This window comes from Panthera tigris, chromosome C1, assembly GCF_018350195.1.
Source record: "Panthera tigris isolate Pti1 chromosome C1, P.tigris_Pti1_mat1.1, whole genome shotgun sequence".
NCBI classification, from domain to species: Eukaryota; Metazoa; Chordata; class Mammalia; order Carnivora; family Felidae; genus Panthera; species Panthera tigris.
Window position 1 is genome coordinate 145,138,810 of NC_056667.1, and position 23,599 is coordinate 145,162,408.

At 39.3% G+C, this 23,599-nt stretch overlaps 1 protein-coding gene across 5 annotated transcripts in view; it reads left to right on the forward strand.

The window, feature by feature from the left end:
* The window catches only part of GPD2 (glycerol-3-phosphate dehydrogenase 2), a 228,675-nt gene extending 206,604 nt beyond the window's left edge, over window positions 1-22,071 (forward strand). For all 5 annotated transcript variants that reach the window (XM_042994464.1, XM_042994465.1, XM_007078490.2 and 2 more), the window contains 8 exons: window positions 7,761-7,895; window positions 8,176-8,351; window positions 8,874-9,005; window positions 9,929-10,087; window positions 17,124-17,236; window positions 17,320-17,398; window positions 17,589-17,687; window positions 20,712-22,071. In XM_042994464.1, coding sequence (XP_042850398.1) covers window positions 7,761-7,895; window positions 8,176-8,351; window positions 8,874-9,005; window positions 9,929-10,087; window positions 17,124-17,236; window positions 17,320-17,398; window positions 17,589-17,687; window positions 20,712-20,837 — 1,019 coding nt within the window. In that variant the 3' untranslated portion in view covers window positions 20,838-22,071. The remainder of the gene's footprint in view (window positions 1-7,760; window positions 7,896-8,175; window positions 8,352-8,873; window positions 9,006-9,928; window positions 10,088-17,123; window positions 17,237-17,319; window positions 17,399-17,588; window positions 17,688-20,711) is intronic.
* Window positions 22,072-23,599: the final 1,528 nt, after the last annotated feature.

Consider the following 23,599-nt stretch of genomic DNA (forward strand, 5'->3'; position numbering starts at 1 on the left):
AAAACCACACATTTAGCTCTTAATGGTCACATCCTGTGGGCTTCATTGTCTATTAATTTTTAAAACAAACCCTTGTCTTGCCAAGGTTTTAAGAGTAAAAATATTCATTATAATTTGAAACAATTACACAGCACTTAGTCGTTTCAGCCAGCTGTGAAAAATGCCTATTTAACTTTATTATTGAGAGTTTACTCTTTATATATTATACATGCTAAAACCTGCATTGGGATTGCAATAAAAATAATTCTCAAACACGATGGTAAAAGGACTATTTTATTTTGACAACACCTTTTTGAAAATAGTGCCAAGTACTTTTATACACCGTGGAGGTACGTGGGTTTTGTAACATCTGGGCATTTGGCACTTAAAAAATCAACCGAGTGCCATCTGGGTGAATCGGTCTAACAAGTGGTGTTTAATGAGGACTTTTCCCAACTTTAACAGTAGTGTTGTTTCCTGTCATCTTGTTTTATTAAAGCACTCATTTATGTTAAAAGAGACTACCCGATTGTATAAATATATAGTCATTAGGTACTTTATTTACAGCCTGGGATATTGGCTCCGAGGCCCAAATACATTATTTCTTTTGATTTTTGTAACGTCACCTGTTCTTGCTTGACATGAGAAGTTCAGAATGTTTTAATGTGCCGCTTCATATTTATTGATCACTACACGTACCCATACTTGATGGAGTATTTGGGGTGCTGGGAAATATTAGAATTGACATTGCTGAAGACTTTCAACCTGGTGGGAAAAATGAAACAGTAATGAAATATGGTTCAGCTATCCTGGTAGTAGGAGAACCAAAAAAAATCAAGATGAATTTTTGAGCTCTGACGCATAAAGGCCTTGGTTTGAGTTATCTTCTTCATGTATCATACCTTGGAGAATTTAAAGTAGGGTGATATCCACTACTTACTCTTGGCTGCAACCTGAATGACAGAAAGGATTTCTGGGTAAGAACTTGAGGGTAGGAATGCTTAATTTAGTAAAAATATTTTTCATTTCCCATTAACTCATGAAATGAGTAGGAGAGAAGGATACTCTGAAAGGATAAATGTGGAACATGTCGGGACAGTAAAGTATTTGCGGGGAAAGCACACTATTATAGCAGATTGTATTCTCCTGAGCCAAGGAAATGCAGTCAAATTTCACCGAAAGGATTAGAGTTGTGGGCAATTAGAGTTGTGAGCAAGGTGGCCCTGTGGAAGGTCCCCAGCTTGATGATCTCCCAGGACCAGGCTGAGATCTACTTATTACTAGGGGATTTTTATTCTAGAGCTGCCTTGTGTAATGGCATAGCCTGTGCATATGCATATCATGTGGAAATTTCATTTTTAATTAGTTAAAATTAAATAAAATTTGAAATTCAGTTCCTCAGTCACACGAGCCACATTTCAGGTGCTTAATAGCCTCATGCAGCTGGTGGCTAGCGAATTGGACCTTGTGGATAGAGGACCTTTCCAGCACTGCAGAAAGTCTAAGGAACAGTGCCGCTGTACAGAATCTAGAGGTATTTATATACACTTTTAGAGAAGGAAATACTCGATTTAAGAGAGTTGCTGAGTCTGTATTTTTTTGTTATATAAAATAAATTTATTATCTTGTTAAAAAAAAAACAAAACCCAAAAAACCTCCAGCAGTAAGAAGGCTCAAGAGGTGATGAACTCAGTGATTCTGCGATGTCTAAGGCACAGGGCCCTTATTTCTCTTCACCTTCCCACCCTCCAAGTTGGCTTTAACCTGCAGTTGTTTCCTCTATGGTTACAATATGGCTGTAGCAGTTTCAGGCAGAATTAAAAGGTATCTTAACGATTCTCTATTCTGTCTACTGCTTGTGAATCTCTTTCATCAGACAACTTTAATTAGGGTTTGTTTAACAAAGTGCAAGGTTTCCACTGTGGGTGAATAGGTGATAAGGAGAGAAATATGTTAGTTCAGTTGGTTGCTGTCTTTTATACAAGAGGTTAGAATTCATGTTTTGTGTGTTTAACTATGCTCTGCCCTATGGACATAGATTATACCGATGTCCCTGACCAGTCATTACTTAATTCCAGTGGTGGAGAGGTACAACCACTTTATCCTTCAGCAGGAAATAGCATTTTGCATAATCCACAAAAATCATTAAATCTTAAGTTTGGGAGAAAACTTGGGGCACCTGGGTGGCTTAGTCAGTTGAACATCTGACTTTGGTTCATGCCATGATCTCACAGTTTGTGGGTTCGAGCCCCATGGTGGGCTCTGTGCTGATGGCTTGGAGCCTGGAGCCTGCTTCGGATTCTGTGTCTCCCTCTCTCTCTGCCCCTCCCCACCTTTCCCTCCCTCTCTCAAAACTAAATAAACATTACAAAAATTAAAAAAAAAGTAAAATAAAAAGCTTGGGAGAAAACTGATAGACAGCCTGATCCAACCACTCTCTGGTCTAATACTGTAAAAATCCTGCAGACCATAAAGACTGATTCATATTTTAAATATGATTTAAAATTTGATTATTTATCTTACATGTATCTTTTAAAATAAACTTAATCCTGGGGCGCCTAGGTGGCTCAATCAGTTAAGCATCTGACTTCGGCTTGGGTCATGATCTCAAGGTTTGTGGGTTTGAGCCTCGCGTCAGGCTCTGTGCTGACAACTCAGAGCCTGGAGCCTGCTTTCGATTCTGTGTCTCCCTCTCTCTCTGCCCCTCCCCCACTCTCCCTCTGTCTCTCTCTCTCCTTCAAAAATAAACATTAAAAAAAATCTTTTTAAATCAATTTAATCCCAATTTTATCTGATATAAGTCTGAGGTTAAAAAGCTGAACGCTAAGATATAAAGTAAATTAAGTTTCCTAACACATTATGAACTCTTTTGGTAGTGTTTTCTTTTTTTGAGTATCAACATCAAGAGTAAGGATTAAAAATGATGTCAGTATACACACTGTTTTATTTAATATTCCTCTATGAATGAAAACCTTGGATATTTTAGTTTGGCCTTTTTGTTTTCAACAATGCAATTTTACAGATGTGTTTTTCTGGCTGATATACCAGAAAAGGCAAAGAAAAAAGAAAAAAAAAAAGGTAAAGCATTTGCACAAAGAAGATTTGCATATGTTACAGATTTACTCTAGAGAGTCTCATTTTCCATCAAATAATTTTAAAACCAGTCAGAGGACTTTAAAAGTTGGAGCCAAATTCCTGATCAGTGTGGCTACCTAAGGAATTTCACAGACACACGCTGCAGACTTTGTGGTGACCACAGTGACGTTGTATGTGGTTGGCTAAGGTTTATTTTTGACTCAGAGGGCTATTTGAACTCTAATGGAAAATAGCGGTAATTTCCTAGTTAGGGTTTTTGTAAAGATTAAAACATTGCATGATTTGTGTTGAGGTTACACAAGACTTTTGTGGAATTGCGTGAAGCAAGAATTAACCCTCCTTCCATGGAAGCCATCAGGATTAAACCTAATGAAGAAATTACACATATCAGAGGAGCAGGTTTAGAAATGGAATCCCAGCATTCAGACTCCCTTAGGTCTCCAGTTAACAAGACTGGAAGCCTTGGGCTTTCTGCATCAGTGTATGATGTTTCTTCTTTTTTTCGCATCCCATGTTTAGATATGGATTTGATTAACCACCACTGTAGACGTGTACGGGTGCCTCTTCTTTCAGATTATAGTCGTGTTAAGATTGTGACCCTCAAAAAATAAAAAAAAATGAAATAATAAAAAAAAAAAAAGAGTGTGGCCCTCAAGGAGCTGTATTAAATCATGCCAAATTTACCTAGTTGAATTTGTCTTTACCAGAAATCTGTTTTTTCCATTTGAGATAAAGATGGAGGGATTATCTATCATTCAGTATAACTTGTTTTTAATTTTTTTAATGTTTATTCTTGAGAGAGAGAGAGAGAGAGGAGGGGCAGAGAGAGAGAGGGAGACACAGAATCCAAAGCAGGCTCTAGGCTCCGAGCTGTCAGCACAGAGCCTGATGGGGGGCTTGAACTCATGGACTGTGAGATCATGACCTGAGCCGAAGCTGGACGCTTAACTGACTGAGCCACCCAGTTGCCGCTCAGTAGAACTTGTTTTTAGGGTCTTTCTCCGGTACTTGGTTAGGCACTTTGTAAACAATAATAATAATAATAATAAAGTAATAATTAGACTATTCCAATCATTTCAAGGAGTCTTTGTAGCTCTTTACATAAAGAGTCTGCTGGATATTTTCTAAATACTTTTCAGGTAGTGCTGTGTATAAATACAGGAGGTTCACTGTACAAGGGCACGCTACCAAGCATTGAGTGGGATCTAAAATCACACTGTCCCGTGCTCATAAAAATGTGCTCCCCTGAATGAGAGATTTTAATTTGAACTAAGGCTGGGGATGGCATGGGCTGTAGGGGTCCTGAGACTTCTGTATTATATGTAAAATTCTGTCTTAATCTTCTGAGACTTGAAGTTTGTCAATTTTTCCTTTTGTCTTGATTTTTTTTTAAATTATGATTAAATATATATATACATTACAAAATTTATCAGTTTGACCATTTTTAAGTATACAGTTCTGTGGCATTAAGTATATGCATCTTTTTGTGCAGTTATCACCATCATCAATCTCCAGAACTTTTTTATCCTCCCTAACTCTGTACCCATTAAACATTCACTCCCCATCCCCTGCTAATCACCATTCTACTTACTGTCTGTATGAGTTTAACTACTCTAGGTATGTCATATGAATGGAACCATACAATATTTGTTCTTTTGTGAATGACTTATTATACTTAGCATGTCTTCAAGGTAGCATGTGTCAGGATTTCCTTACTTTTTAAAGCCTAATAATATTGCATTGTGTGTCTAGACCACATGTTATTAGCATTTTTTAAATGCTTACTTACTTTTGAGAGAGGGAGAGAGAGAGTGGGTGCACAAATGGGGTTGGGGCAGAGAGAGAGGGGGATAGAGTTTCTGAAGTGGGCTCTGTGCTGACAGCAGTTTCTGATGTGGGGCTCGAACTCACGAACCATAAGATCATGACCTGAACTGAAGTTGGACACTTAACCAGCTGAGCCTCCCAGGTGCCCCTAGACCACATGTTATTTATCCATTCATCTATTAGTGGTCACTTGGGTTACTTCCATATTTCGATAATTATGAATGATGCTGCTATGAACGTGGAGGTGTACAAATTTTCCCTGCTTTCAGTTCCCTGGGGTATGTATGTACCCAGAATTATAATTGCTAGATCATGTGGTGATTCTATGTTGAACTTTTTGAGGAAATGCCATGCACTTACTCTTAGTTGACTGCAGCATCTTAACCTTCTCGTCGGCAATGCCCAAGGCTATCCCACTTTCTCCCACAATTCTCGCCCAACATTTGTTATTTTCTGTTTTTTGTGATTGGTTACAATAGCCATCCCCATGGACGTGAAGCTGTGTCTCCTTGTGGTTTTCATTTGCATTTCTAGTGGTTGGTGATGTTGAGCATCATTTTATGTGTTCATTGGCCAGTTGGAGATCTTTGGAGAAATATGTTTGAAAATCCTTTGCCCAGATTTCATCACATTGTCTTTTTTAGTTATTGAGTTTCAAGAGTTCTTATATATTCTGATTACTAACACCTTGACAGAGATAGAATTTACAAATTTTTTTTTTTTCCTATTACATGGGTTACCCTTTCATTCTGTTGATAATGTCTTTTGATGCACAAAAGTTTTTAATTTTGAGAAATCTGTTTTATCTCTGTCTTTTATTTTCTTTTTTAGCCTGTGCCTTTGGGATCATATACAAGAAATCATTGCCAAGCTCCCTGTCATGTAGACCTGTATATATATATTTTTCTAAATGCTGTATCTTTCTAGCTTTTATGTATAGATCTTAGATCCATTTTGAGCTTATCCTTCTGCACGTGGATACCCAATTTTCCCACTGTCTTGATGTTTGAAAGACTATCTACAGTCAACTTTTCAATAGCTGGGAATTAGATGAAGGAGGTAACACCTGATCCCAAGTCATGGTAGAAGTAAAATTGCACTTACTCTTCTTAAAGCATTTTTGTTGTTGTTGTTGTTGTTGTTGTTAAGTTTATTTATTATTTTGAGAGAGAGAGAGCATGGAGAAGGGACAGAGAGAATGGGAGAGAGAGAATCCCAAGCAGACTCCGCACTGTTAGTGCAGAGCCCAATGGGGGGCTCAATACGGTGGCTCAATGTGATACCATGAATCATGAGATCATTGAGAGAGAGAGAGAGAGAGAGAGAGAGAGAGAGAGAGAGAGGAAGGGGCAGAGAGAATGGGAGAGAGAGAATCCCAAGCAGACTCCGCACTGTTAGTGCAGAGCCCAATGGGGGGCTCAATATGGTGGCTCGATGTGATCCCATGAACCTTGAGATCATGACCTGAGCCAAAACCAAGAGTCAGACACTTAATCAACTGAGCCACCCAGGAACCTCCACCCCCCCCCCCACCCCCCACTTACTCTTCCATTATCCAGGAATAATTTAACTGGTTTATGAAAGTAAGTGCAGAAAGACCAGGTAAGCATTCACTCCCTCATAGTCTATATCATTTGGCAGCTGTTGGACTGGTACATGAGGTCATCTCCTTGATGTGTAGAGTGGAGAAGAAAGGGGCTAAGCCATTCCTAAAGCTGATCTGGGTAAAGAAGAGTGGATTCTGAAAACTCTGCCCTTGGGTCTTGGCCTTGCACCTCACGGTGCATGAGAACCACAACTAGGCTACTCTCTTTAGCCATCTTTAAGTTCAGTAATGAGTGCTCTGCAACAGCTGTCTAATTCTATTGTAAATTCCATGAATTCTTGGTACAGAGTGCTGATTGTATTTTGATAGAGACAGTAAGAGAAATTCCATGGTATCTTGAATATTTAAAGACCTTCCATACACTGTAACACAAATATTGCGTGTCTATACTGGGAGGAGCCAGTATACCTGTTTTTGTGACAGTTAAAAAGATAATGGGATGAGAGAAGAAAAAGGGCATGAAGACTGTCAAAAGTCGAAAGATGGTGGGTACATTTAGTGGGTAAGAATATGAACTTTATAATCGGGAAGAACTGGGTTCTGATGTTCTACCATTTATAAAATGTTTGCTTTGGGCTAGTTAAACTTTTTCAGGTTCTTTTTTTGTTTGTTTTGTTTTTTGTTTTTCTTATCTGTATGGTGAGAATAATTATAACTGATGTTATGGGTCTTTGTGAGATGAAATGAAATGAAAAGTACATATCAAGTGCTTTGACAACGCTAAGCCTACTCTAAATGCTCAATAAGAAGTTAGCATTGATGAGGGGAGGTAATATCCTGTTACAGGCTTGTTTGTTTAGTAAGGATCTTTGTCCTGAGAAGAGATAGCTAGATATATTCTAGGAGGAAATGTAACAAGTCAGAAATCTACTGGTTTGTCTTTGTTTCTACTTTGTTGTTGTTTCTTTCAGCTATTTTAGATTGCCCCCCCCCCCCCCCCCCTGCTGCTGAGGGCTGCTAATGTGTTTCTTTTGTTTCCTTTTTGGTACCAGTGTCCCCGCCCCCCGTGATTTCAGGTTCTTCGCTTTTTTTCATGGAGATTATCTTTGTCACAAAATAATTCTTCGAGTTTTTGCGTACTTATCCACTCACTCAGTTACTCAGTTGTTATCTTTAAGGGCTTCGTCTCCCTTTCAAAGTGTATATCCCTGTGTTCCTTTTACTGAATTCTGCCCTGCTTATTAACTATGCCATAGCTTTGTTGAGCTATCTTTGAGGAACCCTATCAACCTTTACCATTGATTCTTCCCAGTGAGAAGAGGGGATGTCCTGGCAGCATGGAGTGGTATCCGTCCCCTTGTTACAGATCCCAAGTCTGCAGACACTCAGTCCATCTCCAGAAATCATGTTGTGGATATCAGTGAGAGCGGCCTCATCACTATAGCAGGTATGGGATATTACCTTTGTTTGGGATGTGCTTCAGATAGGATCGCGAGTTAAATTGTCACACCAGAATCTCCCTTGATGCTAATGAACAGGGATATACATATATATATATATATATATATATATATATATATATATGATTCTGAGTAAAGTCTTACACATTGCTGCGCCATATTGGTTATAAACAACAGGTGAATCTTGGTGGTAATAAGTTGGTAAATGGGTAAGTCTGAGGAAAATAAGGGGTGGTAGCCTGATGAATTCTTCATCGAATTATGTAGGTGGGAAGTGGACAACGTATCGCTCTATGGCAGAAGATACCATAAATGCTGCTATCAAGACTCACAATCTGAAAGCAGGGCCAAGCAGAACGGTTGGGCTTTTCCTTCAAGGAGGCAAAGATTGGAGCCCCACACTCTATATTCGGCTTGTCCAGGATTACGGCCTTGAAAGTGAGGTGGGTGTGCATCATCCTACCCTTTACCTGCGCTCACCGTTGCCAACTAACAGAACTGGCAATCAGGAGGCCTCCCCGATTTAGAATTTCCTTTTGCTGGGTCTGTTTCTGTCTGCATAACGATGGAAGTGAACTAAGGAAAAGAGCTGAAAAGGCAGTGCCCATACGAGTTTCTATTTTAAAATCCGGAGTTTCTTTGGTTTGTTCTCCACAGACAGAGCCTCCCACATTTTTCTGTCTCGAGCCTGAGGAAGGCGGTTCTTCACAAGTGATATTGCGGGCAGAGTGAAGCCGGAGCTTCATCCGTCACTGATACAGTGATACATGTGTGGCAGAGTTAGTGCTGGCCTAAGCATTCAGAGCCCAAGTGGTTTCCTCCCACAAAATCAAAACCTAATACCCTCCTGGAACTATTAGTTACCAGCTGTGAAAAACTGACAGGATAAGCGTGTGCAGTTTTTGCTCTGTGCCGAGAAGTATTGGTATTCAAGGTACCCGCCTGTTGGGGTTTTGTTTCCCTAGGTTGCACAGCATCTGGCCGCCACCTATGGGGACAAGGCTTTTGAGGTGGCCAAAATGGCAAGTGTAACTGGAAAAAGGTGGCCTATAGTGGGAGTGCGTCTTGTGTCAGAATTTCCATACATTGAAGCAGAGGTACGTGAATGGCCGTGTGGGAATTTCTGGTCTGCCCTGGGATCCCCCTCACCTGCTCATTTTCCATCTCCTTTAAAACTTCTATGTAGCTATGTTTCAATGCCCACTTGCCAGCCCAAACCGTTATAGCGACATGTCTTCCTGGCACAGATCCTTTCGTTTATAAACTTAAATTCTGAACTGATACTGAAATGGTAACAATCAAAAGAATAATAGACAACACGGTATGGATTTGTTCCTCCTCCACAGACCCATCCCACCCGAGCCTTCTTACTTCACAGCTGTTTGCCCCATCTGTAAATCTGTAACTCTTCGAGTTGTTTCCACTCGTGTGCTGCCTGATGACATATCCTGATATGGCCCTTCACTTACCAAAGATTGAAGCTTTGTTTCTCATCAGGTTTTTACATTTTGTGAAGCCAGAGGCTGCGCCTTATTTATGATTCATTGTACTTTAAAACATGAATGTCCAATAAGCCTTTGCTTGTTGATTGGATGCAGGCCTTCCATCATCTGCATACTCTGAGACAGAAAACTTTGGGCAGCTAAGGAGAGGAGACCATACTGTTTAATATTCTTTGCCTTGCTGGTGACATAAATTAGCATCCATATTAAGCACTAGCAAAGAGGAGAGTGATTACTGTGGATGGTAAATGAGAAAGGATGCAGTCTGCATGTTTGGGCCAGGTTCAGTTCGGTAGGAAGGCATTAAGTCTTTTCCACTTTGTCCCAATTTGTGAACCTCCTTTGGCAGGCAGATGGTGAACCTGTATGATGTCGTCATTTGTCTCATGCCTGCTAGAGAACCAGAGTATATAAAGAGCAACGTCACTTCTCTAAGTGTGAATTTTCTTAAGTGAAATTTTATGTCTTCTTTTTAAGAAAAAGCCTAAACTAATAATTTTGCTTTAATTTAAATTCAGGTGAAATACGGGATTAAGGAGTATGCCTGCACGGCAGTGGATATGATTTCACGGCGTACTCGCCTGGCTTTCCTAAATGTCCAGGCCGCAGAGGAAGCCCTTCCCAGGATTGTTGAACTGATGGGCAGAGAACTGAATTGGGATGATTATAAAAAAGAGGTATTATATAGTGGTTTTTAAAACCCTAGTTCCTATTATAAAGATTTTTATTTTGGGGTGCCTGGGTGGTTCAGTGGATTAAGCATCCCACTTTGGCTCAGGTCACGGCCTCACGGTTCATGAGTTCAAGCCCTGCATTGGGCTTTGTGCTCAGAGCCTGGAGCCTGCTTCGGACTCTGTGTCTCCCTGTCTTTCACGCCCCCCCACCGCTGCCTCACTCTCTGTCTCTCTCTCTCTCTCTCTCTCAAAATTAAAAAACATTAAAAAAAATTTTAATAAAGATTTTTTTTAATTTTATTATTTTATTTTAGAAAGAGGGAGAAGAGTGCAAGTAGGGGAAAGGGACAGAGAGAGAGACAGAATCTCAGGCAGGTTCCATGCTCAGCACAGAGCCTGACATGGACCTGGGATCATGACCTGAGCCAAAATCAAGAGTTGGATGCTCAACCGACTGAGCCACCCAGGTGCCCCACCACAGCTCCTATTATAGCATGTGATATCTTGGTCTGTTCATAGAGGCTAGCATGGTTTTCAATGGTAACTTTAGATTTCTTGCCAATTAATATGTGGGAGTGTGTTTTAATATTGCTAGGTCTTGGGAAACGGCAAAGATATTCTGGTTTCAAAATGTGTTGGTTGATTCTGGAAAATCCCTTACAGAGAAAAATACTCTTAAATTTGGTGGTCATAATTCCTGAAAAAGTAGGATAATAATGATTGTGGGTAGAACTTTTTCTGGTTTCCATTGAAAACACTTTTAGAATGTATTCTATAGTGAAATTCACACTTTTGCAAATTGGCCTTTGGTAGGAAATAGTGGTTTTACTGCCTGACCACTAAATACTTATTGATTTGTGTCATTTGGAATTTTATATCCAGACTGAAGAAAGAAAACCAGTGATGCTCACATGCCCCCATGTACTACCCTCGGCTTGTTGTGATAAATGGAAGATTATCATGAGTTTTAGTTAAACCCAACTAGTATAATATGCAGAGGCATTTTTGGGTATTTAATAAAAAAATATATTTTCTGTACTCATTGGTTCAGTCCCTTTCCCCTAAGCCTTCCTTGAACCCATTCCATTTAAGCTTGTTGTTGCCACTCTGCTGTAGTAGCTGTGATCACACTTCCCTATGGCTTCCATGTTGTTGCTCGGTACAATATACTCGTGAGTTCTCGGTCCTCCTGTTACCCATGCAGTTAGTGACACTGACAGAGTTGATTCCTCCCTCCTTCCCAAACTACTTTCTGGAACCCTATCTGTCTTAGTCTGTAATAGTCTGCTTTTACAGAATACCACCCACTGGGAGGCCTAAACAATGGGCATTTATTTCTCTCGATTCTGAAGGCTGGAAGTCTGGTTTGGAGTGCTCTTCCTGGCCTTCGGAGAGCTGCCTTCTTGCTGTGTCCTCACATGGAGGACAGGGAGGGAGAAAGGGGAACCCCATCCTCAAGACTCATCTAAACCTAATCACCTCCCCCAAACCCCATCTCCGAACCCCATCACATTTGAAATTAGGCTTTCAACCTATGGCTTTTGGGGTAACCGTTTGGTACATAACCCCATCTCTTGGATCTCTTCCTACCTCCCCCAAACCATGACCACCACTACTACTAACCTCTCCATGTCAAAAAAGCTATTCCACATCTGCTTGCGTAAGCCTAAATCTTAGTGTCATACTTGATCTAAATCCATCAGCAAACCGTATCATATTTATCTTTAAGTAATGGCTTGAATTCAGTGCCCCCTTAACACGTTCAGCTGCTAGAACCCTGATTCCAGCCACTAGCATTTCTTCCATGGTTTATTATAATAGCTTCCCTCCCACAAAACGTGTTCTTACTTTAGCAACTCCTGTGCTTCAATTAAAATATACGCCAGATCATTGGCTATGTCAGTCCAAATGAAGTTCAGAGGGGAGGTCTGAACTGAAGATATAAAAAGATATAAATTTGAGTTGGCATTTAAGCCATCATGCTGGATGAGATCAAATAGGGAGTTTGTATAGTTAGATAACAGCAAGCTGTCTAGAGACGGCCCTGGAGCTCTCCAGAGTTTCAAAGTTGGGTAGATTGGGGCACCCAGGTGGCTCAGTCAGTTAAACATCTGACACTTGATTTTGGCCGATGTCATGATTTCACAGTTTGTGGCCTCGAGTCCTGCATGAGGCTCTGTGCTGACCACATGGAACTTGTTTTGGATTTTCTGTCTCCCTTTCTCTCTGCCCCTCCCCCACTCTCTCTCTCAAAAACAAATAAACATTAAAAAAATTTATAAAGAGATGCCTGGGTGGGTCAGTCAGTTAAGTATCTAGTTTCAGCTCAGGTCATGATCTTATAGTTCATGAATTTGACCCCGAGTCGGCTCTGTGTTGGTGGTGCGGAGTCTGTTTGGGATTCTCTCTCTCTCTCTCTCTCTGCCCTTTCCCCACTGGTCCTCTCTCTCTCTCTCTCTTTCAAAATAAATAAATAAATAAAGGTAAAAAAAAGAAAAAGTTGGGTAGATATGGAAGACTCCCCAAGAAAGGGAAAGTGATAGCTAGCAAGGTTGGAGAAGGTGTGAAAAGACTAAAAACAGAGTTGCGGCCCAGAAGGAAGGGAAGAAAATATTTCAAAAAGAGAAAAGTAATCTACTATATCAAATGATGCTGATAGACTAGTAAGATGAGGACCAATCATTAACAATTCCTGTGCTGAAACACCCTCTCTTTTACTAAGGGTAAAGCCAAAGTCATTACAGCAGTTTACAAGATCATTGGGATCTGGCCACCACCTTTCCGAACCCTCTGGTCTCATCATTCATTCACTCGCCTGCAACCCACAGATTAAGTTGCTTTTCCTTATTCAAGCCCTGCTGATCCCTCTCCCTGCAACGTTCCTTCCTAGATACCCTCATGGCTTATCCCTGTACTTCCTGCTGGTCTCTGCTACAAAGAGGCCTTCCTTAACTGGCTTCAATGAAAGAGTACTGCCCAACCTTCTGAATGGCATTTTCTCTCCCTCTCCCTATTTTATCTTTCTCTTGGGCACCTATTCCCATTTGAAATACCACGTATTTAGTTTATTTATTTGTTGTCTGCCTCTCATCCAGGAAATAAGCTTTCCAAAGGAGAGGAACTGATCTGCTTTGTTTCTGTAACCTCAGTAACCAGCCACGGTAGGGCCTGAATAAATAACTGTTGAGTGAATGAACATAACAGAGCATCTGTGTCATAGGCCACAGGTGTAAGAAAGGATTGGACATAGGTGCTGTCCTTAAAGTGTTCTCCTTCTGGGCCGCCCGGGGTGGCTCAGTTGGTTAAGCGCCTGACTTCAGCTCAGGGCATGATCTCACGGTTCGTGGGTTTGAGCCCCACGTCTCACTCTGTGCTGACAGCTCAGAGCCTGGAGCCTGCTTCAGATTCTGTGTCTCCTTCTCTCTCTGCCCCTTCCCTGCTCACTCTCTCTGTCTCTCTCTCTCTCTCTCAAAAATAAAAAAAAAAAAAAAAAAAAAAAAAAGCATTCTCATTCTGGTGTATATTCCCAAAGGTGGTTACATATCACAATCCCCTGGGAATGTAGCAAAAAAGAACAGATTCTGAGACTTGACTAGACTCTCAGAGTCAAGGTCTCCAGGGGGGAAGCCGTGGCCCTACATTTAAAAAATTTCCCGTAGTAAATTTTTTAATAATAAATGTTTTCTTTTAAAGTCGTTTTGTTTTGTTTTTCTTAATGTTTATTTTTGAGAGAGAGAGAGAGAGAGTTGTGGAGGGGCAGAGAGAGAGGGAGACAGAGGATCTGAAGCAGGCTCTGTGCTGTCAGCGTGGATGTGGGGCTTGCACTCACGCACCATGAGATCGTGACCTGAGCCAACACTTAACCAACTGAGCCACCCGGGGAACCCCATTTCCTGTCATTTAAATGCAATGTCTGTAGCGTACTGATGGTGGAAATCAGTGGCTGAAGAGTTCCTGAACTCGAGCGCAAGTCTGCCAGAGATAACCTTTACCCCCATTTTGTAGTTGAGAAAACGGGCTCAGGGAGCAAGTTCAGTCAGAGTTCATACAACTAGTAAGTCGCGGAACTGGGACTGAAACCAGGCGTACACTCTCTCTCCACCTTGTTCTGTTGCCTCTGCATTGGCAGGACTGATTGTAGCTCTTCCAGTTTTGAGTTTTAATTTGTTCGACTAAAGCTACATGCAGAGACGATGCAAGACTGAAACTTGCTCCTTTGCTAATGCCAATCATTTTTACCGTATAGGAGGACTGGGGATAATGTGTTCCTGTAAAAATTATGGTTGGAAAGATTTGAATATGCAGGAAGATATCCTGTGCCAGGAATTCAGGCTGTAGGAGGTAGGAAGGAGGAAGAAAATTCTGTAAACTGGTTGTGTTTGGCCTTCCCTCCTGAGGAAACTAGATTTAACTTCAGTTCAAGTTTTATGTGTAAATTCGTGTACTCAGAGATATTCTCCCATCCCCCTCAATAAAGTAACAGAAATAAAAGACCTAAAGTTATTGTCTAGTATCTGAGCCGTAGGAGTATTAATGAGACCTGTAGACAGTCTAGAGAGAACAAAAGAGAGGGAGAAAAAGAATTAAAGGTTAGAAAGCTGGACTTCTGAGAAAAGGTTAAAAGCATTGGGATTATTTAACCTGCAAAAGTGAAAGTGGAACAAGGTGATAAATAACTCTCTGTAGATGAATTGTGGTTGTTTTTATCAGTCAATACTTAATGAGTGACTCATATACTGAGCATGATACCAAATACTTTAGGGGAATAATAAATAGCTCATAGTTTCAAGGATCTTGGGATCTAACTGAGTGGTTGCAACAAATATATACATCAGAAATGTGCCTTTCTTCCAAAATTTAGAGAACACGGTCATTCAAGATCAAATCCAAACAAATTGCAAGAATAGGTTAGGGAAGAAGACATTGTCTAGGGGAGTTAAGGATTGGTAGAGGAACTGGTGGGGACATTTGGAAAATGGGACATGGCCAAATGTGTTCCACAAGGTATGAATCAAAAGATGACCAAGTGGGCAAAAGAGTTTGGGAAATTCTGAGTTAAACCCATGAAAGCATTTTCATTAGTGCAGATAATTTGGTGCCTTCAGAATGCTTCTATGCCTTGCCACTTTCCAAAAGGGAACTTATCCAGAGACAGACCCAACTCTCGCCCTTTGGAAGGGCCGGTGGGAGGGATACTAGTACTACTTAGGATGTGTTTTGGGAAACGCTGACCTACTATTTGGTAAGGTAGATTTTATACCTTCAGAGAAAACGCACATTTCATCGAGAGACTTTGAAGAGAAGGCCAGTTAAGTCAATGGAGAGTGCCTCACAAAAAGAAATTCTTTCAAATTTGATCCTAATGAGGAGGAAAAAGGGGAAGTCAATGAAGAAATGGAGTGACTCAGAGCAAAGGCAGCTGATAAACACCAGATTTAAAACAGATGGAAGACAAGTGCTCTGCAGTGAGAGGGTATCCAGGACTAATGCAGACGTATGAATAGTGTCAGGAATTGGCTAAATGTTGGGAAAAAATACTAAGGACACCAGAAATGAATTTTACAAATGGAAAAGAATGCATGTAAGACCTAAGCTAGATCATTGTTTCAATATAAAAGCAATGCACAGAAATCGATTGCATTCCTATACACCAATAATGAAGCGACAGAAAGAGAAATCAAGGAATCGATCCCATTTACAGTTGCACCAAAAACCATAAAATACCTAGGAATAAATCTAACCAAAGAGGGGAAAAATCTATATGCTGAAAACCATAGAAAGCTTATGAAAGAAATTGAAGAAGACACAAAAAAATGGAAAAAGATTCCATGCTCCTGGATAGGAAGAACAAATATTGTTAAAATGTCGATACTACCCAAAGTGATCGTTGTTTCAAGTGCCCAGCACCATATTCTTGACTGCTGGAGAAAAGGGAGAACAATTCAACTCATAGTTTAATACCAAATTCCTTTCCTTCTTTTTTTGTCAAGGAGAATGATTTTCAGTGTGAAGAGAGCAAAATAAATATTGGTAAGAGGAAATAGATATTCAAATAGGAGGCTGCTCTAAATGAGTTTACATGCCAGGCCAGAAAAAATTCTATCTCTGGGTACTCAGAGAATTTGCAGATGGGATTATTTAACTAGCGTTGAGCTGTAAAATATTGTGGCAGATAAGAACAGAACCAGAAGACAGAAGGTGGGCAAATGTAGTACAAAATCCAAAAAGGGAAAGGAAAGAAAAAGACGGTTTGTAAGCTGGAAGCCAGCAGGAGAATGACATGACAAAGTAAGAAAGACAGCATTCTCGACAATTGTTCCTATCTGCTGAGGCTGGGGACATTGCAAAGTGTCAGAGTAACCGTTCCAAGAGCTTGTTTGTTGTCATGACTCTAACTTCCACCCAACTATCAGCCTCCTTGTTAACAAACCTTCAGAGGAGCTGATCCCATGATGCTCGTCGGTGACGCTGTGTGCCACATTATAATAGTTGTTTGTCACCTGGATAGCGTTTTCACTTTTAATTGCTTTAGTTGTCATCAAATCACAAGGAGTTGGTTCTATAGATTTTGTTAGACAATACTGTGTAAGAATATCCTGCAGTAAGAAGAAACAAAATAGTAAAACAAAATAGTAACAGCATGCGTGATTCTCGGAATTATTATGCTATGTGAAAGCATCAAGCACAAAAAAACTGCATACTATTTGGACCCTTTTATGTGAAATTCTAGAAAAGGTGAAAAGAACTCTGGAGACAGAAAGCAGATCAGTGATTGCCTGAGGCTTGCAGGTCAACTGAAAAAGGGCCTGAGAGGCTTCCTAGGGGGATAGAAATGTTCTGTACCTTGATCGTGGTAGAGTATACACCAAACTGTATATGTAAAATAGGTGCACTTTATTGAATATAAATTATACTTCAGTAACACTGGCAGAAATAAAAAAAAAATTGTGCTGGTCAGAAAAGTGAGAAAGAAACAAAAATGAAAAAATCAATAATTCTTTCCATAAATCTTTGAACTTCGTGTATGTCTGTGTTTTAGGAGGAACTTGAAACAGCCAGGAAGTTTCTGTATTATGAAATGGGCTATAAATCTCGATCAGAACAGTTAACAGATCGCTCTGAAATTAGCCTACTGCCTTCAGACATCGACAGGTACTTCTAATAAGTTTCTATATCTCTCTTCTTGACTTGGCCTACGTAGGTATATTTTTCCAATGTTCAGTGTTGTGTTCCAGGTACAAGAAGAGATTTCATAAGTTTGATGCAGACCAAAAGGGCTTTATTACTATTGTTGATGTTCAACGTGTGTTAGAGGTAATATGTTTTTGTTTCCATATCCTTGCTAGCAGAAAAACGTAAATGTTATATTAGATTATTTTTTCCTCATCTAGTGCTTTCTGTAAGTAATTTTGTCTTATAGTTTTTGAAAAGTTGATAGTATTAATAAAAGGGTATGCATAATTTTTAACTAAACCTCATCACGTCATGCTTTCTTTTTATTTAGAGTATCAATGTCCAAATGGATGAAAATACACTACATGAAATTCTGAATGAAGTAGATTTAAACAAAAACGGACAGGTTGAACTCAATGAGTTTTTGCAGGTGAGCTGTGGTGAAGGGAAACAAGTTTATTTGCTTTTTATATTTTGGTTGTGAGTGGCTGTTCGAGAAAGGATTCTTAAGTCCACACAGTTGTCACTTCATTCTGAAAAAAGGAAAGCTTGAAGCCAGCAAAGGCTGCTATGTCTGCCCTCAAGGATCCAGCTTCTTTCTTTCTTTCTTTCTTTCTTTCTTTCTTTCTTTCTTTCTTTCTTTCTTTCTTTCTTTCTTTCTTTCTTCCTCTAAGAAAGTCTGTTGTGTTAAGCAATTTAGATTCAATCCAAGTTAATTATGGCTTAAAGGACTGAATAAAAAGTATGCTTTTTAGAGAAATATACCATGGAACACCACTGACAAACCATTCGTTACCTGCTTCAAAAGAGGCAAACGCAATATTTCTAATGTGGAAAGTAATTTTTTTTATGAAGTTAAAAAAAACAACTCATAGTTGTATTGATTTGAGAATACTCACTAGAGCACCGGAAATGTAATTATCATATTCTTACATTATATAGAGAACCTGAAAAGAAAAGAAAGGAAACCTGTATTCTGGGGTCAGGACCACATAATTCAAACATTTCTATTTCCAGCGTTCCACCTTCTCAAGGCTCAATTATTCAATCGTAGCCATGAAGGAAGTAAATTTTATTATTCTAATTTCAAACCCGATGCTACACATCATTCCTTAAAAGTTCTTTAAAAGAGAGAAATTTAACAAACCCATGCATTATTTGTAGCTGTCCATAGGACTCTGATCATATGAAGAATACATTGTTTTCCATGCAGCCAGGTTTTTTTCTGCAATGCTTCTTGGGCAGGTATTTCAAATGAATGCCAGGTCTTGCTCGCACCCTGGCAATGATGAATGCTGAACATGAAATAAATTAATGCTGGGGATTTTGGTCAATGTCAGCCCTTTCTTCACTGTGTCAAGTTAAACAAACAATATCAAGGCAAAGGAAATGGTAATTGTCTCTCTGGAGATGAGCTGCAGATAAGAGCATTGTTGAATCTAAATGCAGAAAATTTTCACAGGTTGTGTCCAGCATTACAAAAAAGAATGTTTAGTTTTTTAGCTTACTATTTAACTAAGTGCACATTTGAAATGGAGTTTAAAATATAACCTGGGGAATTAGAAACCATATAATATATTTTTTGTCTGTTTTTCTTTCCTTGAGAGTATTTTACTGTTTGTCTCAGAATTTTAGAAAACTTTTCTTCAAAGAAATAGCTTATGCTTCAATTCATGTATGTTGTAAATAAACAACAGCATTTAGGGTTGAAAGATCTGGAGTTTTAGAAACAATGAGAATCTAATTTTATGGATATGCTATGTGGTTTGGGTTTTAAGTAATTTTCTTGAGTGCAATAGAGTCAAACACATAGAAAATAATTTAAACCATCTGCGGGTTTCCTTGTAGAGTTTTTAAATAATTATTTCTTGTCCAATTCTAAATGAAAGAGACTATTCATGCTTCTACTAAGTACAAATACACAGTGTAATTTTCAACTTAAAAAATGCTGACCATATTTCTCATGAAATATATTCACACCCAAATGTTATTTTTTTCTCATAGTATGGTTTCAAGATACTTGTAATGTTTAAAGAAAACTTTGAATTTTTAAAGGTTGGTACATCATATAATATTTATGGATAAAGAAAAAAACCACTCTATCAGTTTTGTTAGCTCCGATAAACTTAGAAGGTCTTCATGGAACCAGAGACAAAACAATAAACAATAAATTGTTCTGTCTTTAGATGTCAGCATTCTTCATGCTATATACCATTTGTCAGATGTAAAGTATGTTTTTCAGGGTTTTGTTTTGAATAAAATATTTTCTTTTTTGATGGTAAAGAACCCATGTTTGTCCCATTAAACATCTTTTTGAATATAGATATGTTTTTCAATAATCCCCTAGGAAGGATCACTATAGATATTGCATGGCTACATGACTTTATTTTTGGGTTTGGGCTCTAATGACGCTCTACATGTAGGAGTCCATTTCTAATAAGCAATGGCTTGTGAAACAGCTTTTAATAAGGTCATGAAATTCTGATCCAGCCCCTTGGCAGATGCCTCTGACTCTTATTCAGAGCCATTTTTAAGAAATGTATCTCTGTAGGCTAAAGACTATAAACCCTAAAAATATTTGAGAATATATATATATACGTATATGTGTGTGTGTATATATATATATGTGTGTATATACACACACACACACACACACACACACACACACATTCATTTCCTGATGAATGGCTAAATCCATTCTTTTTCAAATAAATAAATAAAAAAGATTGGGGAAGTGAGATCAAGAAAAGCAAATAGTTAAAACCACATCAACTTGAAAAGGAAAAAAAAAAAATCCCCGTGCTCATAATTGCAAAGTGCCTTCCAGATTAAAGGCCTTTGCCCGCTGACTGCATGTAATTTCAAGACTAATTCTGATTTTATCCATTGGATAAAAATGAATTAACTAAAATCTGGGCTGTGGAGTGCTTTTAATTCTTAAGGTAGATCTCTGGGTCCATTTCAAGGACTTAAATGTAAATTACTTTAAAAAGTCTATAAGGAATTTGGATTTAAGGGACTTGAAGTTGTCAAGTACAGTAACACTAAAAAAGAGTAGTTAAATATAGGTCATGGTTTGTCTTTGTTCAATCGCTGAGATTCCTTTCTAAGATTTTTAAATGAAATTAAAGATCCAATATTTGAGTTGTTCAAAAAAATATGGGCCCTGACCACATTAAAGGGGCAAAAAGTGATGCATTTGATTTGCATTTTAAAGGCAGCCCGATTTGCCAGATAGGCATAGTGTTTGCAGCGGTGGTGAAATACCTTCCCCTTCCCTCCTGTTTGAAATGTTCAAGAATTGTATTCTTGTGACTTGAGCTGTAATACCTACTATGGTTTTGGACGGAGCACTTAGTCACGTCTGCCTGCTGCAAAGGGAACCATTAAAATGCTGTGAAGAAGGGAGTAAGCGTGCCTGCCTCCTGAATCTGTTGCATGTTTTGTCTTTAAGCTGATGAGTGCTATTCAGAAAGGAAGGGTGTCTGGAAGCCGGCTTGCTATACTCATGAAAACTGCAGAAGAGAACCTCGATAGAAGAGTCCCCATTCCAGTGGACCGAAGTTGTGGAGGATTGTGAGTCTGGGCAGTAAATCCACAGCCAACAAACACGGGAGCAACAAATCATCACGTAAAACCAGAGATGACTTAACACCACTCCAAAATAGTGGATATGGATAGCTGCCTTTTTTTTTTTTTTTTTTTTTTAACACTGGGAAACATTCCAAAGCTTTAGGATGTTGGTGTATACCCTTTATTTGTATTCGCCATTCAATCTAGCTTCTAAAGAGTGCATTTTATCTTTTTTTCTCATTTTCAACGCACATGGATTTAGTGTTTTGCATCCATTTTGTAACCTGTTAGACCAGACATACTCCCTTTTTTGTTTGTCTATTCATTTATTCTGAATCACTCCTAGAGGCCGAATATTTTGGCAGAAATTGAAAAAAAGAAGCTGGAGAAATTTTGTGATGTGCACAAAGCTCTGGACATTAAGCACGTAGATAGTGTTTGTTCCTAAAAGAAATCGAGCAGGGAGTGACCTATTGAAACAATAGTGTTTCTGGAGACTGCTCAGCTCCTCCTTCCTCGAGACCGTCTGCCTTCCTCATCCGAACAGTATCGTGCAATTTTATATCTAGAGTATGACTGGCAAAACTGGAGAGGGGAGACAGCGTTTAGATCTGGTTACAGGAGCAAGTCTCAAAGAGAAACTCTGAAAGCTTCCAGAATCACAGGTGTAAGATAAGGATAGCACTGACATTTGCTGGGAGTTACGGTGATAGTTTCGTGTCAGCAATTCGCTTTTTCTCCCCAGTCACTGCTGGTTTTTCTTTGACTCTTAGAGTTGCCAGCAAGATTCTTGCTTTTCTTATTTTAAAACCAGCATTTAAGTGGCAAGTTGGATGTAATGGGATGAGACTAAATTTCTCAACTCTTTACAGTGGTAATCAAGTTAAGGATTAAAAATCTGCGTTTGTATATCCACATATGACAGCACAGTTTTCAATCCCCAAATCCTAGGCTGTGGAGCATGTGCTGTTGTCAAACATGGCCAAGTTTGCTTAGTTTATTGCATCATTTTGGGGGAGTAATTTTAAACAGAGAGCAAAAGAGGATAGAAATAACCTTTAGTTAACTTTAATTATAATTATTTGTAAAAAGGCACAGTGCTGCAATATTCAAGGTCATTTTGGTTGCTTAAAGCCTTTCTCTTTCAGTACGCAATGGGAAAGTCCTCAACCAAAAAGAAAAAGAAAAGGAGTAAAACCACGCACAACACACGCCCACACACACATACCCCGCACGCATAGAGACACAAAACAAAAACAAAACTAAATCTGCGTTGAATTTAACAAAAAAAAAAAAAAAAATGCATTGAATTTAAAGGGCCAATTTGGTATGCTTTTGCAATACTTCAGTAGCATTTTAACCAATCATCTGAATATTTATCCTCTTGTGAAGCTAACGATCTGCTTTTTTATTTTCTAAGATCAGGTTGTGTATATAATCGGGAATATAACCCTTTATTTAATGGCAGACTTGAGTTGCGCAGACTTCAGGTCTTAGTTCTTTTTTAACTGGTACACAAAACACTTTCGTGCTGTCATTTCTGTCAACGTCGTAGAAAACCTTTATGCCTCATTCAAGTCGGGTATGAGCCTGGATGTCATAATACAAACACTGGAGTTTCACTCACCTAAGCCCCCGCCCCACTTCAAACCATTCATTTATTTTTAAATGAAGTTTAGACTTGCCACAAGTAAACCTCAAGTAAAACCCAAAGCAAGGGATGCTTCCAGGTATCACTGTGAACATTTTTCTTTCAAGGTGTGAGTTTTTTACACAACTTTAAAAACATAATAATGATGGGAGCACGTGGTTTTGTAACGTAGTGTCTTTGTTTTTGTTTTTGTTTTGTTTTTTTACCAAGACAATAAACTTCACTGTTTAGAACCCGCTGACACCCGATAGAAAAGCTGTCTGTCCTTCAAAACACGGCCGATGATGTACCACAATACAGTACATTCGTGCTCTCTCTCTTTCTCTCTTTCTAGTTAGATCAAGATAGCAATGACTTGTGCCCTCCCCGAATCCATTACAGTAGGACCGGCTCTCTAGCCCGACTGGCCTGGGAAGAGCTGTATCTGTAAAACAGGCCTGGTGTGTGCACGCTTTGCTCTGAGTGAAGTTCCTTTAAGGACAAAGAAAAGCGCACTTTGCTTCCTTGGAGCGTGTCTGCTTTTGCTTAAAATCTGCTAATTCTAAAACATACGCTCCTTCACCAATCCCAGAGTCTCATCTTGGAAGTGAACTGGTTCCAAGTCTCTACTGTGAATAAAGCAGCCCCGCATTTTTGTGTCAGTTCTTAATTAAACCTGGGTAGCTTCTTTACCTGATCTCAGGAAAGGGGAAAAGAAATGGAGAAAAAAGCCCCTTCAAAACCTGTTTCGAGCACAAAAGAAATTTCCTTTTCTTTTCCTGGTATTAGATGATTCTGTTGGGGCGGGGATTGGGGTGTGCAGAGACCGTCTTTGTCAAATGATTTATTTCAGCCTTTAAGGGGATTCAGGTGAAGGAACCCCCATCTGTGGTGGAGAGCTGGATGCTCCTTTAAGTAGCCCCATTCCACAGTCATAACAATAGTGATAATGCTGCATTATTTGTGACGGCAAGGTTGCCTCATATCCGTCGTGCTGTTTGCAGTATTCTTGCTTTCAATCAGTTTATACTGAGTGTAACTTTACGATTTCTACTCTTAAATGCACGCTCCCTATTCTGCTTCCGTTTCTAGCTCTGTTTCGTCTTTTCCAAAATATGCAGCTTACTCTTTTGTACAAC